Source organism: Mauremys mutica, chromosome 10, assembly GCF_020497125.1.
Source record: "Mauremys mutica isolate MM-2020 ecotype Southern chromosome 10, ASM2049712v1, whole genome shotgun sequence".
NCBI classification, from domain to species: domain Eukaryota; kingdom Metazoa; phylum Chordata; order Testudines; family Geoemydidae; genus Mauremys; species Mauremys mutica.
The window spans coordinates 57,108,569-57,124,734 of NC_059081.1; the positions used below are offsets into that span (position 1 = coordinate 57,108,569).

Genomic DNA, 16,166 nt, shown 5'->3' on the forward strand with positions numbered 1-16,166 from the left:
TACAGATCAGTTTAGGATTGGCATTACATGAATAAGGGAGAGCGTGGAAGAAAGCATGTAGATATTTGTGGGAGAAGCAGACAAATGGCCAGGCATAGCTGATGTCATTAGCAGAGCAAAAGAGATGACATAAAAAACAAGACTGAACTATCATAATGCTGGGTTCAGAAGACAGGCAGTTTCCCTTCAAGTAACATATTTGTTTATAAAAATGACTATTTGCACTGCATGTTGTAGAGGAACTTCCTAAGCTATTTTAACAGTTAGCTGAACCCAATACCAATTACTAACTCTGTAATATTTCTGTGACTCTTAGCTGAATAACTTTTTAGCACTATCAGTACTCTCCTCCTAGACATTCAAAATGAACATGTGCCTATCATATGAAATAACACTGATTTGTTTCAATTAAGTACAAATAAATTCTCCATATTTTGAAGCAGTTTATTGAATTACAGCTGTATGAATCACACCTACTGTTGGTGATAACAGGCTTCTGTCTCACAGCCCCATGCTCAGTCACATGTGAATGATTTTCTAGGCATTAACTTGGAGTGGTACTCTTCTGCATACTTAACACTTGGACTGCCAAACATTGGGTTGTTTGAAAACACAAAATTCTGCTTATACAGAAGGCTGAGTGACAAGAAAATGACAGCAATGTTTAATCCATCAAACTAAACAGGCAATACATTTTATACATGAGATAATGGCCATTGGACGCTAGTAGTCAGCACAATGGATTGCTAGACTGAAGTTATCTTCTGAATGCAGTTTCTTTTATAGATTTACCTTGGTACATTTTTCAAAGTACCCTGGTTATTACGCACAATTTGACAGACCATGTAAAATCCCAAATGAAGAACCAAGTCTCATCTTTAATACAACTTCCCCAAATCTTTCATGTTACCTGTAGCTGTGTAAGAGTTTGAGTGCAGATATACAATGCCATACAGGACATCCTTTGCTGAAATAGACAATTGTAATTTAATGTAGCAAACTTTCAAGACATTAGGCCCCATGCTGCATTTTTGGACAGGGAGGGGGGGAACCATGGGAATGTAAAAAATCTGCACAAAAACCTTTAACTTGCAAAGATTCTGCCAAATGTTCCCTCCTCTCCAAAACACCAAGTGTGTCCCATGCCATGCAAACTGCTCACTGAGCTGGCAAGTTTCTTTTGGTTTCAGGTTACCTGCATGCTCACAGGCAGGAGCTAAGTGCAATTGCTGCTCCTCCCTAAAAATCTCTTTTGATAGTTATAGGTTGGAGCTAGTGAATACATAATTCTATCCAAGCACAAAATCATACACACATTGGTTATGTGAAACGGTGCAATATCTAGCTTTACAGATTTAAAAAATGGATCAGAATAGATATTTATGTCTCCAACTAAAAGAAAGCATGTTTGTGCCCACTCCATTAATGATGGGCTTGAGCCAACTTCCCAGTTATGTCAACAGGGAATTTGATCAATCCCTTTAAACACAAATCCTGTTTTATTTCCCCACCACCCGCAGTCTGCTCGACTGTTTCATCTACCAGCTGAATCTTGTCAAAAAATTAAATTGTAAACTCTGGTGCGGGGCCTGTCTTTACTACAAGTACATACAATGTCTAGCACAATGGGGGACCTGACCAGTGCCTCTAAAGGCTATTGTAATGAATTTATTTATTTATTTCTTCTCCAGCAACCTCAGATGGAGTTTCTGCCATTTATTTCGGTCTTGTGCTGGACTGTTCAGGCTATTGAGTGTCATGTTATGGATTTGGCAGTAATGCGTATTTAATAATAATAATACTTTACTTTACTGCCAAGGAAGATTACCTAGAGTAAATAGTGAACTGATGCCAGCACAGAAAATTGCACAAGATTTTTTCTGAAAGTGTGTGTTTTTAAATCTTTTAAAATCATCAAACACTGAAGACCAGGTAGGAAGGAAATATTCAGTCTTAGGAAACTTATTTTAGAAAGATAAAAAGTACATTACAAACAGCACCATTATAAAACAATGAAGTAAGGAGTAAACAAAATTGAATATGTATGCAAAAAATTGGTTTTTCATTCAAACTCTCTTCTAAAAATATTTCAGACTCTAGGCCTATGGACACAAGGTACTACACAACGTTAGCATTTTTCCATAATGTTTGTTCTTTTCTACATAATCAAACTTTCATTTAAAAAAAATCAAAGTTTCTATCTTGGGCCATTAAAGATGCAAGCTAGCCTTCAAAATGTAAGTTGATGGCCAGAAAACTGCAGTTTTGCCAACTTCCATGATATTTGGTGTTTTTCTTAGCACCTCAGCTACGGGAGGCATGTTATTACATGAGAATCTCACTTTTAAAAAAAATTAATAAAAGCTAAGTTTCTAGCCCTCATGGTTTCAGAGTAAAGCTTGAAAAGTCTCATGATTTAAGTCCATCATGTGATTTTTGAACAGTTGGGGTTGGCAATGTTAAAACTCTTTTTAGTCAAGCAAGACCAGCAAAGATATGCACTATATAAATCTCATTAAGCAATGCTGGTCTAAACACCCACGAAGAATCAAGGCACTTCTTCAAGACATTGGTGCAAATTCTGCTTTGCTACACAGGTGTAGATCTGCAGTACCCATTGATTTCATTGGTGTTCCTGCAAATGTACACTGGTGCAACTGAAAGCAGTATTCAGCCCATATTTTTGTTCTTTACCCATTTTTCAAACTCTGCTGTTTTGTTGTCTGGGCTTGAAAGAGGCTGAGCTTGTCCCTGCTCATATGTCAGAGTCCCGCATATATGAAGGGAGCGGGGGGAGAACAAAGCAATCACAGCTGTGCGTGGACTCTGGCATAAGAGCCTTTCTGCAACTGTAGGACAGGATGGACCATAACGGTTCAATGCCAGGCTGTATCCAATTCCTAAGGAATTCCTAGCTCGCCCATTCAATGCCCCGCTGGAGAACACTCCCCCTTCGCAATGTAATACATGTATGTCTCATTCTGTGAAAAGATCCTGCCCTGTTGCTTCCATGATAGGCTCTTTCCCCTTACACTCCTAGTCCCTCCTCTGTGGCAGGTGGGAGGATGGCTCCTTTCATTGCTGTTAAATTGCTTTTCCTATATTCTCCCCAAAAAGCACTTTGAAGCCAGCAACCCTGTTCCTTACTCTTGCTAAGTCAGATACCTTTGCAATGTCCAGTATTTTACATACCTGGAGAGTAGAAGACTGAGTCGGGCTCTAAGACTGGATCTCCCCCATTATTAATTAATGTGACCTATTTTTTCCAATTTGAAAATATAAATTTAGGAACCTAAACTTGGTGTCAATTTTTTTTTAAATCCTGACCTTTATCAATAATGAAATTAGCTAGGTTTGGTTTGCTTATATGCGTGCATATTCTATTTTTAAAGACAGTAACATCATGGCAACTTGATTTAAGTAAATATCTGAGAGATGGTCACCATGTATCGCAAAAAATGTTTTTCAAAATCCACACATCCTGCCCCATCCCCCAAAAAATTATAAGTAAAGCGAGAAAACTCATAACTTACTATAAATTTCAAAACCTTTTGCCCATGTACTTTTTACTATTTTTCTCCACAATTTCTTACCAGCTCTAGTAATAATTTATAATCCAGGATGTGTCCCTTGACACCAGGTCAGAAACTCTTCGTTTAGCAGATTATGCCAGGAAATCTCTGCTAAAGAGTTAAACATTATCATCCAGTTTGTCATTCTCCACATTATTCTTGATCTTACTACTCACTGTTGATATATTGGATTCTCTCTCTCTTAGTGATGTAGAAGTAGTAGGAATTTCAACAGCAGGAACTTCCTGTTCATCTGTTTTATTCAGTGAGGAAGATGACTGAGATGGTGACACAATACACAATGGAGTCCGCTTCAGTTTTACCACACGAGTGGTCATGGGTTTCTTAGACAGTGAGATGTTGAATGTAGTTTGATATGCTGCCCCATTTTCAGTACCTTCAGTTCCATAAGATGCCTGAGAACTTGTAGGCAATGATGGGCACGTTGCAAGTTCAGTTTTTGGCACTACTTTGCGCTGTACCAAACTATCACTGCTGGGTCGTTTAAGAGTTACCACAGAATGTGAAGAAGTGTTACAGGCAGCTACCTTTAATGAAGCAGAGTTCTTGACTTTGATGTGGGTACTTGTTGAAGGACCAGAAAATCTAATTGGTTTAGGACCAGCTTTAAAGTTTTGACCATCTTCCTCCTCTTCAGTAAAGTCTATTAATCGTCTGTAAAACAAAAGACTATGTCGTAAAGGAGCAATCTAGGTATTTTAGTTATTCTATGCATCACACATAATTAAGCTATAATTATGAAATGGCTTGTCTACAACATTCATCCACAAATCTGACCTTTTGTTTATTCCAAGGTCAGTTGTAGTTACTCATTTATGCTACTCCAAGTTGTTAGCAGTCATCATTTCCTATCAGCCATACCCCCACAGTACTATAAGAATATCTTAAAAGGAGATGATATTCAGAAAGCGTTAGATGAAAATGCATGAGAGAGTAGTGAAGGAGAGAACTGGGAGGATAAAAGAGTGGGGGAAGTTTAAAATATTCAGATAAATTAGGGGATGGCCAAAGGTCTCCTGTGATACCCAGTAATAAGACCCCAATATATTAAAAAATGCAAGACCTCAGATACATAGGAGCACTGACAAGATTACCAAATTAAAGAGTGTAAAACAGCTATAGGAAAAGCAAAGATCCCAAATGAAAAGAAGATTCCACTAAAGACTTTCAAGAGAACAAATGAAGGGTAAGTGAAGGAAAGACACAATAGGATCTCATAAAAAAAAAAAAAGGGCAAATTTATGTTTTTGGCAGAAGTAGCTAGCATTTCTACAATGTTCAACAAACACTTTCTCTCAATCTGTGTGGCAATGGAAAATGAACAGATGCCAGGAAGATTTAAATTCATCAGGGATATAATAAAAATAAAACTGGTGGAAATCCAGGTCACACTGAAACAGCAGATCAAGAAATTAGAACATTTAAGGGTTGACAAAACAAGGGCTATATTTGATCCAAGCCAAAAGTAGGTCAAAGAGAGAATTAGCAAATTTATATATAAACCTCTCGGGGAGGGGGAGGGTTAAAAAGGGGAGCACAGAGTTTGCAGTGACGCCTATATAATTTTGTCAATACTTTAAAAATGTATTACGGCAAAAGCCAGCAAACTATTAATCTGTAATGCTGACTGCCACAGTGAAAAAGACAAGGAAATTCTCCTGTTATCAATGAGTAACAAAACCTAGAACACTGAGTATGAAACAAACTATACGTATTTGCCATAGGGAGAACTTTGGGGAGTTGACAAAGAAAAGCTGTAGATATAATTGACTTGAACTTCAGGAAAGATTTCTGTAGTGATCACCAAGAGACATTCAACTAGAAAGTCAGTACTATAATTAGAATGTGAAGTTTGTGAACTACCTGAGTAGTGAAAGAACAGATTTAGATATATGACAAAACAATGGATGTTCTTGTGAGTACTTAACACTTTGGAATAAAACGGATTAGTGAGTGCCCCACGGATTCACATTGGAAGAATTAACAGTATCAGAGATCGTTATTCACTAATTTTGTAAAACAGAAGTCAATATGAAGGATAAAGGCAATACTATTCGGATTGATTTGCAAAACCAGTGTAAGGGAATGAGGCAAAGGACATTTTTTTAAGAGAGACACATGAGAAGGGAATGTAGCCTCAATGTCCATATAATACATACCAGAACAGGAGGAGGAAGGGGGGATGAAATGAAAACTAACAACCTAATCTTCAACCCACTGCTTATCAGCAGTAATTAAGAGGAAATATTCCCATTGGAATAACTAGGATTATCTAATGTAAACTAAAAGAAATTATACAGTGCTTCATCTGAATAATGGGCTAGGATCAAGGGTTTCAACTGGGTGTCTGAAAATCCCACTGAGCAGGAATCACACATTTGTGCTTCTGCATATTGACTGCACCTATGAAGATGCATCAAAGCACACTGAAATGGACTACAATTATACCATTCTACTGAGTTTCAAACTCCTTTACTTCTGCATCATGAGAGAGGGGTGGAGGTAAATGGAGGAGACAGTGAAGATACAAATACAAGGTAATAGAATTTGGAAGTGTACAGGAGGGAATGGAGGCTGCTTGGCAATCTAATGGGAAAACAGATAACTGTGACACAGAGACTGCTTGGAAAGGATACCCTGTTTTTTATGAACAACTCTCACCTCAGACCTGACAAACTCATTATGCCAAACAAATATCTTGCCTGATATTTATTCATAAAGACCAACATATAAGGTATCTACAGAAAGCATCTAACTTTTCAAGCTTCATAATCATTGTGCGGTGTACATATGGGTAATATTTTAAGGAACAATGTATCTATATTGAAAGTATGCTTTATGGACTTGGAAAAAAGTAAAGATTAGTCATCGGGATGTTTCAGCAACAGCCAATTTGGGCAAGAGGGAGTTACCCCACCCTGTCTGGCCAGTAATGCAATGCAAAGTTCAATTGTTTAGCCTTGTGCAATACTAAGACTTTGAATGGGAACCCAGCAGAGGCAATGAAAAACAGCCGAAACCATTTGAAGGGAAAAAAATTAACTTTACAACAAGACGGGGTTTACCCTATCTATGAATAGAAAACAAAAGATTGTTTTGAATAAAACAGGATGAGGGGAAGGACCTCCATTCACTGAGGAAAACCCCTGGCGATGGTGGTGAAGGGGGCTGTTTTCATGAATATTTGCATCCTGGTTTGTCTGAAATCAGCCAGCTCTGCAAAAGACCAAACTTTGGGGAGAAAATCTACGTTATTACATAGGAAAGGTAATCACTGATAAGTGTAGACCCAAGTTTGCGTTTTATGTTTTGTTAGTGTTGTAACCACTTGTTTCTACCTCTCTCTCATTTCTAGTTAAACCTTTATTCAATAAACCTTATTTTGTTTTGTTAAAAGTACTCACAAGTGCTGTGTGGTTTATAGGTTTGGTGGTCTAAAGTAAACTGGCAAAACTGGGGTACACTGGTCCTTAGGGAGCAGAAGATTTGGAATTTCTGTAAGTAGCCAGTGCTAGCGACTGGATATCACAGGGGGGGAATGATGTAAGGAGATTTAGGAATAGCGGTGCACCTACTGTTAACCTGCCAGGTGAAGTTAGCACTGACATAATCCAGAGAAGAGACCTTGAGTGGCTGAAAGGCTGGGGGTACCAGGGAGCTGACACCCAACTACCACAAGAAAGACTGCCTCTCCCTAGAGGCATGGGATAACAAGGTAGCTCACAGCCCTGGGTACCCTGAGAACCGTCACACCAACAATGGACTAGGAGTAATGCAGGGATCACTTTTATGTAGGATCCTTCAGAACAAGGTAATAATGAAAAGGTATCACCAAAAAAAGGTGAGTAGGGAAGAACACCAGCAGAAGAAAGAACAAAATAAAGAAGAGGAAAAACTTGTGGAAGGAGTGGAGAGATAAGACGTGCACAAAAACTCTAGATACAAATACACAAACAAATCATACTGGTATAATTAAGAAGGCGATGGAAGGGAAGAAGTAAACAAGTGAATAGTTAAAACTTTAGAGCAGTTTTCAGACAGACGTTTCATTTGGCTGCCAATCAATTAACAACAGATAATTGGATCAGTAACCAAAACACAACTTCTCTCTAAACTTTAGAACCTTCTCTGCCCATTTTAAAGTGTGTGTTTGTAGGGTAGAAGGACTGTAGAATAAGGAAGACCTCCCCACAGGCCAAAATTAAGTTAATTTTATTCTACTGAGGTCAGATTTGCAGTTCTCTTCCCGGTGATAAAAAACAGATTTTATAGAAATGAAGAAGGTGTAATGAAGAGACAGTGAAGAATGAAAGATAGAAACTTGAAGTTCATAATTCTTTCAAAAGCTTACTTAAACAGAGTCTAAAATTTTTAATAAAGAGACTGAGGGCTTGTCTTCACTACCGGGGTAAATCGACATAAGCTACGCTATTCCGGCTACATGAATACGCTACTCCAATGACGCAGATTAGGTTGACTTACCCCAGTGTCTTCACTGTGCTGCCTCGACGGGAGCAGCTCTCCAGTCAACTTATCTTACTATTCTCCGAGAGCTGGAGTACTGGGGTCAACCAGAGAGCGCTCTCCCATTGATTTAGCGGGTCTTCACTAGACCCGCTAAATCAATTCCTGCTGCATCGATTGCAGCAGCGTTGATCTCCCCATAGTGAAGACAAGCTCTAAGTTGTTTTCTCTTATAAAAGCAGTAGTGCATTCTATGGTGCATCTCAAGTAATCAGAGTTTGAATCAGTGAATATACCTTTTACGAACTGGAGACATATGATGGAGACTTCCTCTCAAAGGGCGTTCTTCAAGAGTCCAACATTCTATCAGCTGGGGCATTCTCCAATAGCTGAAACCTGAAGTTCCTAAGACAAGATACTTAACAACATCTGAGGGAACATACTCAATGCATGTGTATATATGTAAAAGCTAAGAATTATTATTATATTCAAGACCTCTGCTTTAGAATTATGACTGACAGGTATCTGTGCATCAATACTATATGTCTTTTAGGCATTCCACCCTTATGTTGGCCAGCCTATCGCACCTTTGAGATAGTAGCTCGTAGGATGTGAAGCTCGATACTCCTTGAAATTCATCTCCATTCAACATTCTCAGTTTAAGGAACACCTGAAAACATGTTTTTCAAAAAATGACTAAGGTTGCTCTCTTACCTCATGCCATTACTGAGTTATTGAAAACATTCAGAAACGTAATTTTTTTTTGTCATTTGGTGAAGAACAAAGCACTTGGGATTTCTTATACTTTCCTACAGAGGTATAACTACTAAAATGGAAGAAAAGAATTAATACTGTACCTTTTCCTTCCCAGACATCAAAAGCATCCATCATCTTTTTCAGTTCGCTCACTGAATAATAACTCCAGATGTATTGGACATTACTTCCAGCCTCTCTAGAAATATTTTAAAAGTAAAAAGTATGTATTAATCTAGTTAATAGTTTTTAGACAACATATGTTGTACAAAACCCTCAAAACAATATTTCACTCCCTTCCTTTACCCACAAAGAAACAAGGATTTCTTAGTAGGCTTTTTGCAAAGCAGACATGAAAATGTTATACTTTAACATCCTTTTCATTTCTATAAATCAGTACCCCTCTGATCTACCTGTCTTTTGCAAAAAATGCCCATTTTCAGCACTGGATATCAGCCATGCATGCTGCTGAACTGATGCTGAACATGGTTTTTGTGCAATGGCTGACATGGACAAATGGTTTATCAGTTTCAGAAACCTGAGCTGAATAAAATTTGTCCTTGCTTATACTTGTAGCTGAAAAGTGTCCAACTCCAGCTTAACTGCACCTGCTGCCGACATGAATGGTCAGAAATTGGTATTTATTGTACAGACATGCCTAATGACTTCTGACTCCAACATTTTCTGAAGGGGACTGATTGACTGCTTTCCCCAACCATTTTTTTTCCAGTATTTTTTTTACAATATGATCAGGTTTTGTTCCCACATTTACTACTTTGTTGTTGTTGTTTTTTGCCTTCGTCTCATCCTGTGGCTGTTTCAAAAAGAAAAGTTACAGAATTCATGACTTAGGCCTGATCCTGCAACTCTCAATGACATGAGTAATTACTATTTAGAGTGACAACCTGGTGGTGAACAGACAGTTAATTCCATACATGCTCAAGTATTTTGGAAAAGTTAAACTTATTCCAACAAAAAAATTAGGAAAACCTGTATTTTACAAGAAATAACTTATCTGTATGAAATTTTACCTACAACCTTTTCTACAGTATATTTAAATCTATGCTTTACTTATATCTGACAAACCTAAAACCTTTATTTTAAGCAAAAAATCAAAATATGTGTAGTGTTACAAAACACATGCCCCTTGGGTGTACCATGAGGTACAAAGTTAAAAGCAGACTGCTTCCAGCCACCCAAAAATATGTCGATGTACTAGTAACTATCATTATTATTAATTATTATTATTATTATTAAAATGCACTACGGTTGTGGTATTGAAGAACATTATAGAATCATAGGACTGGAAGGAACTTCAAGAGGTCTTCTACTCCGGTCCCTTGGTCTAAGACTTAGTTCTGCCTTAGTGCAATCTTGATAGGTGATTGTCTAACCTGCTCTTAAAAACCTCCAGTGATGGAGATTCCACAATGGATTCTATGTCCTTCGATAAATCTGGGCATAAATTAGGCAGTTTCCTTTTGCCTTCATTTCTTCATTCCCCTGTTGTCTATCTCTTCCTCCTGTCTTGTCAAATAAGATTTTAAAATGTGACTCCATTAGTAACTAACAAACGTTGCATTTGTTTTTTGATCTGAGTAAAGATTAATATATACAATTTTCACCACTATTTAATACAAGTATCTGCCTATATGAAAACGTAATTTTAAAAGGGAAAGATGTTTTTAAAACAGTCCTTAAAACAAAATGAGGATTTACAGTAACTGTAAACTAGACACCTTTTGTGGGGTCTCTCTAATTATTGTACTCCCTGCTTAATTTTAGATCTTTACCTTACTAATTTCCAGTAGTAACAACAATGTATTAACTAGATGTTTTCCAAACAGAAAAGAAGATAGGATCCCACGCTGAGGAACTGACAATCTCATTTCAGTGTGCTCTCTGATGTCCAACAATCATCTTACCTTTTGTACATATTTTTATTATTTATTCTTCCTCCCAGTTCCTTGTCAAGTACGTCAGTCCCATCAGCTTTTGTGGCAAACACACCTATAATCCTACTCTCACAGCTTGCTCCAGATGTGTTGAGATAGTGCAGAACCCAAACGGTAGGCTTGGTGCAGGCTAAACCGTAAGAATCACAGAAGTCTATCAAAGCCTGGGGGGGGAAATATAATGTAGGACTTCATGTTGTTATACTAAGATTTTTTTTTAAATGACTACATTTTGTCACATTTAAGTTTATTTGGCTTTAATAATGAACTCTACTAAGTAAATCAATGGTGCAGCCACATCTAGAAGAGTGTGTGCAGTACTAGTCTTCCTACCGCAAAGAATATTGGAAATTGGAGGAAATTCAGAGAACAGCAACAAGAATGATTAGGGGCCTGGAATCAAAACTGAAAAGACTTTAACTGTTTATTTTAGACAGGCGCTGAATAAGAGGAGACATGATAAAAGTATATAAAATAATGGTCTAGAGAAAGTAGATCAGGAGCTTCTGTTCGTGGTGTCTAGATTCTCACATTTAAATGTGATAGGTAACTTGAACTAATTAGCAATCAAGCATAGTAAAAATATCCTCTAGACAAGCCCTAAAACAGTGAATGCTGCATTGTGTTCCTTCTGTGCCTCAACAGAATAAACTAAATTCTAGCTGCCCTCAGTTGCCATAGATTCATAGATTCTAAGGCCAGAAGGGACCACTGTGACCATCTAGTCTGACTATATGTATAACATAGGCCATAGAACTTCCCCAAAATAATTCCTAAAATATCTTTTAGAAAAACATCCAATCCTGATTTTAAAAATGTCTGTGATGGAGAATCCACCATGACCCTTGGTAAACTGTTCCAATGCCTACTAATTGCTCTCGACATTAAAAACATGTCTTCATTCCAGGCTGAATTTGTCTAGGTTCACCTTTTAGCCAGTGGATCATGTTATATCTTCCTCTGCTAGATTGAAGAGCTCATATTAAATATTTGTTACCCATGTAGGTACTTATAGATTGTAATCAAGTCACTCCGTAACCATCTCTTTGTTAAACTACATAGATTGAGCTCCTCGAGTCTATCATTATTAGACATGTTTCTAATCCTTTAATTATTCTTGTGACTTTTCTCTGAATCATCTCCTATCAATATCCTTCTTGAACTGTGGGCAACCGAACTGGACAGTGTTCCAGCAGCACATACCAGTGCCAAATACAGAGGTAAAATAACCTCTTTACTCCTGATATGTCCCTGTTTATGCATCCCTGAACTGCATTATCTAATTAGAGTTTAGCAGAGTGGCACTGCAATGGTTATGTGGGATGATAGAAGAAAATTAAAATACACAGTTTGTCTTTCAGACCTCGAGAAAAGTTTTCAAGACTGACAAAAGAAACACCTTGTAAAGTTATCAAATTAAATCTGAAGTCACTGAAACACAAACATGGAACTTCACAATGCCAATTTTACAAAGTCACTTTTCACAGAAGACCTGCCTTTGAAACTGAAGGTCAAAGTTAGAGTACTGCTTTACAGAAAATGTTGACAATTAATTTACAAAAATACAAACCCATGAAAATAGAGGGTGCAGAATAAAGAGAAATGCTGGTGTATCCTTAATTACCATGATTCTATTAGCAATTCTAATAAGTAGCAAGTGATTTCTTCCTCTAAAACTCTGAGTTGATTGATGATATATACAGGTTATTCAAATATTATTTGGTACCAACTGAACAATATGAATTATGGAATACTTTTAGAAACATAAGAAAATGCCAAGACCTTTTTAAGTTCTATATTTGACCTTAAAGAATATGTCTCAATTTCATTGGCTAAGTGGTCAGACAGACTGTAAGGATAAGGGATGCCAAAGTAATCTGCCTCTTCCTGCAATGCAATTCGCATTTGTTCATCTTTAGGAATCCGAACTTCTCCATGAAGATAATCTAAAAGGTACTCAAAGAGGTTTCCATCTCGATCAATAAGGCAAGCCCCTGAAAATAAAATAAAATATTTTAAAATACTGTTTGTAATTTAAGGCAGAATTTTTGTCATATTCTACCAAATTATCAAGTGGATCCTTCAATTAATAATTTATCAAGTGGTGTATCTATAAGACTTCCTTAATAGTTATTTAAAAAGGTATCTTGCTTGGGAGTGGTATCCTTTTCCCAGCAATATGTCATCACTTATTTTAAAACTGCTTCTTTGCTTCTCTACTGTATTTCTTAATTTGCAGATGAACAAACTAAATTCCCAATCCTACAATCCTAGGGTGGAGTCCTATGCTAGCTGGAGTTCTAATGAGAAATCTGGAGTCAGTCTGTGCAGATCACTTTAAAGGATAAGGGCCTAAACTGATTGTACCGAATATAACCTTACAAAACATGTATTCTATTTAAATGATAAAATCAAACTAACTCTAGATGCATCTGATCTTGCTTTTAGGGAGTCAATGTCCAGTTGAAATCCAGTCTGCTTCAAAAAGAGTTCAGTCATTTCATCTGCCGTACTGCACTTGTCCCTAAGTTTTCCTTTTCGGCTTTTACAATATTCATATTTGTTTTTTCTAAGATCCACAGAAGCAAAAGAAGAAATTGACTGTACAGGGCCAACAATTAAACTGATTATATACAAAGTGCTGTTTTTCTCTGTCTTTCGGTTACAGTAATCTTACATGTAAAAACAGATAAAACATTTCAAACAGAAGTGATTTTTAAGTTGACTGTCTCTTCATAAAAGTGAACACACAGAATGAGTCTAATTCTGCCTCCAATCACAGCAGTGCAACCCCACTCTTTGCAGTAAGGCTGCACAGCGATGACTTATGCAGAATTTGATTCCACTGAAAATAGTTTAAATCAGCTTTTCATATCTAACTTCATTGCTAGTTAAAAAATGCAGTCTTCTTTACTGGCAATGACGCATTCTGGTTATTTTGCACCCTTAAAATCAATCCCTTCAAACAATTTTTATGGTATGAAGGCTCATTAACCATATCAGAAAATCATTCATTATCATTTAACTTTAAAGTTTTCCATTGCATTTTTAAAATTAGTGATAATACTTAATTTATGCCAACTTTTGAATATAATGTTATCATGAACTCTTAAATTCTCAACTTCACTTTCCTATAAAGTCTAGAGATATGTCTGCACTGCAACAAAACACTTGAGGCGGGCCCAGATCAGTTGATTGGCTTGTGGGGCTTGAGCTGAAGGGCTATAAAATTGTAGTGTAGATATGGGGCTCAGGGTGGAGCCTGAGCTCTGAGACCCTGCAATGAGGTGAAAAAGTCCCAGAGCCTGGACTCCATCCTAAGGGTATGTCTACACTGGAAACTCCAAAGCTTTGAAGTGCACACCCGGTAATCCACCTCCATGAGGGAACTAGCTCCCAGCACTCAGAGCCTGTCTACACAAGCACTTTAAAGCCCTCAGACTTGCTGCACTCAGGGGGGTGATTTTTCACTCCCCTGAGCCAGCAAGTTAGAGCACTATAAAATGTAAGTGAAGACAAGCCCTAAGCCTGAATGACTACACGGCATTTTTATTTTGAAAAACAAGAGGAGGCTAGTAAATGTCAATTAATCATAAAAGATTTTATCCCTAAAAACTAAACGCAATTTTTAAAGAAAAAAAGTGTTCTCTAATTTTGTGGTGTCCCTAACTGAAGGCTAGTGGCTTGGTTTTTTTCAGAAGTACCTAGCACCAACAAAATCCCTCTAAATTAATGGAATCTGGAGGTGTTCACCACCTCTGAAATTCAGGCCATAGGATTGTATCCAAATAGCAGCTTTATAATTTATCACTATTTCATCCTCTTACAGTGTCTCTGATTCTGGAGACTTGACTCAGATTATTTGAGAAGTATTCTTGTCCCTTTCTATGTATTACTTTTATTTATTTTTCTATTTGTAACCAAAGCTTTCATAGGTGCCTCTCAAGACTGAAAAAAAAAATGTCGTCAGTTTCTGCCTATTAGCTACAGTAACTAATACGGTACCTCTGTAACTTGAATACTGCATAACACAGAAAAGTATTCTAAAGATTCTAAAGCTACCTGAGTAGATGTTAGATATTTACAAATTAGATTTATTTACCAGACTCATCTATTTTTAGAGGAAAACGTCCACTGAACATAGATGCTAGCATTGAATCCTTAAAGCGGCATAAAGACTTGCGTCTGGCTGTGTACACACAACCTCCCACGTTAAGTCGAAGAATATCTAGCACCTCTTCAGTCTTGCCGTCTTCCATTGCATTTGCAAATTTTAATATTAATATAGTTATGTTCTATTAAAACCTGTAATAAATTTGCAGAAATAAAAGTAGTTAATTCTAATACAAGGAAAGCATATTTCATACAACACATTTAAGTAAATATTGCTGTTCAACTTGGGCATCTTAATGTAACACAATGAAACAAAGCCAAAAAATACTGTACATCGATCTTGAAAATTATCCTGAAAATTTACTAGTGCCCAAAAGCAAATCATCTGCTTTTATGCCAAAGTTAAAAAAAATTGTATATCTCGCTAACTCAGAAAAAAACAAAAAATACCAAACACACACACAGACAACTACTCTCCCTAGGCAAATGCGTACATAGAATTTTGCCTGGCCACTCTATAATGTGAAAGTAGTGGTGGAAGACAATGGAATACAAATCTTAGGTATTTTTGGAAACATATTTTAAAAATGGACATTGGTGAAAAACTGCATAGTTCAAAGGACAAGTAATGGGATATAGTGCCTTTCGCCTTTTCAAAAACCTGTTTTTTAATTTGTGTTGCTGAATACAGGACGGTGTTGTCAAAACGTGGTTTCAACTATCAGATTGATGTGAGATTTCAGTGGGGCTTCCTGTCTACTGGCACTGAGTTGACTGCAGATGAGGACCCAGTGTGACTAAGGGTACGTCTAGACTACCCGCCATATCAGCGGGTAGCGATCCATTTTTCGGGGATCGATATATCACATCTCATCTAGATGCGATATATCGATCCCCGAACGCGCTCCCATCGACTCCGGAACTCCACTGGAGTAAGCGGCGGTAGCAGAGTTGTCACGGGGAGCCGCGGAGGTCGATCCCACGCAGTGAGGATGGAAGGTAAGTCGGAATAAGATACTTTGACTTCAGCTACGGTATTCCCGTAGCTGAAGTTGCGTATTTTATCGACACCCCCCCCTCCCCCCGTGTAGACCAGGCCTGGCACAAGCACCAGAAGAGAAACTTCAATATTTGTTTTTAAAAGTATACATTTTGTATATTAATACTTCTCACTCAATCCTTCTGAGGATCTTCCTGTCAGTCACAAGTATGGACTGATTACGCCTTGCACTATCACTAGAGGAGGTAAAAGACATATTAGAATCCTTTTTATTATGGCAGCCATGAC

At 37.4% G+C, this 16,166-nt stretch overlaps 1 protein-coding gene across 1 annotated transcript; it reads right to left on the bottom strand.

Annotated features, from left to right (window-relative positions):
• Window positions 1–426: 426 nt before the first annotated feature.
• On the bottom strand, window positions 427–16,140 carry KCTD18 (potassium channel tetramerization domain containing 18). The gene is made up of 7 exons (XM_045032289.1): window positions 16,052–16,140; window positions 14,868–15,070; window positions 12,548–12,759; window positions 10,736–10,929; window positions 8,915–9,009; window positions 8,354–8,462; window positions 427–4,247 (listed from the first exon to the last, which is right to left on the bottom strand). The coding sequence occupies exons 2-7, from the start codon at window positions 15,022–15,024 to the stop codon at window positions 3,692–3,694; spliced, it is 1,323 nt and encodes a 440-aa protein (XP_044888224.1). The 5' UTR covers window positions 15,025–15,070; window positions 16,052–16,140; the 3' UTR covers window positions 427–3,691.
• Between the last annotated feature and the right edge of the window lie 26 nt (window positions 16,141–16,166).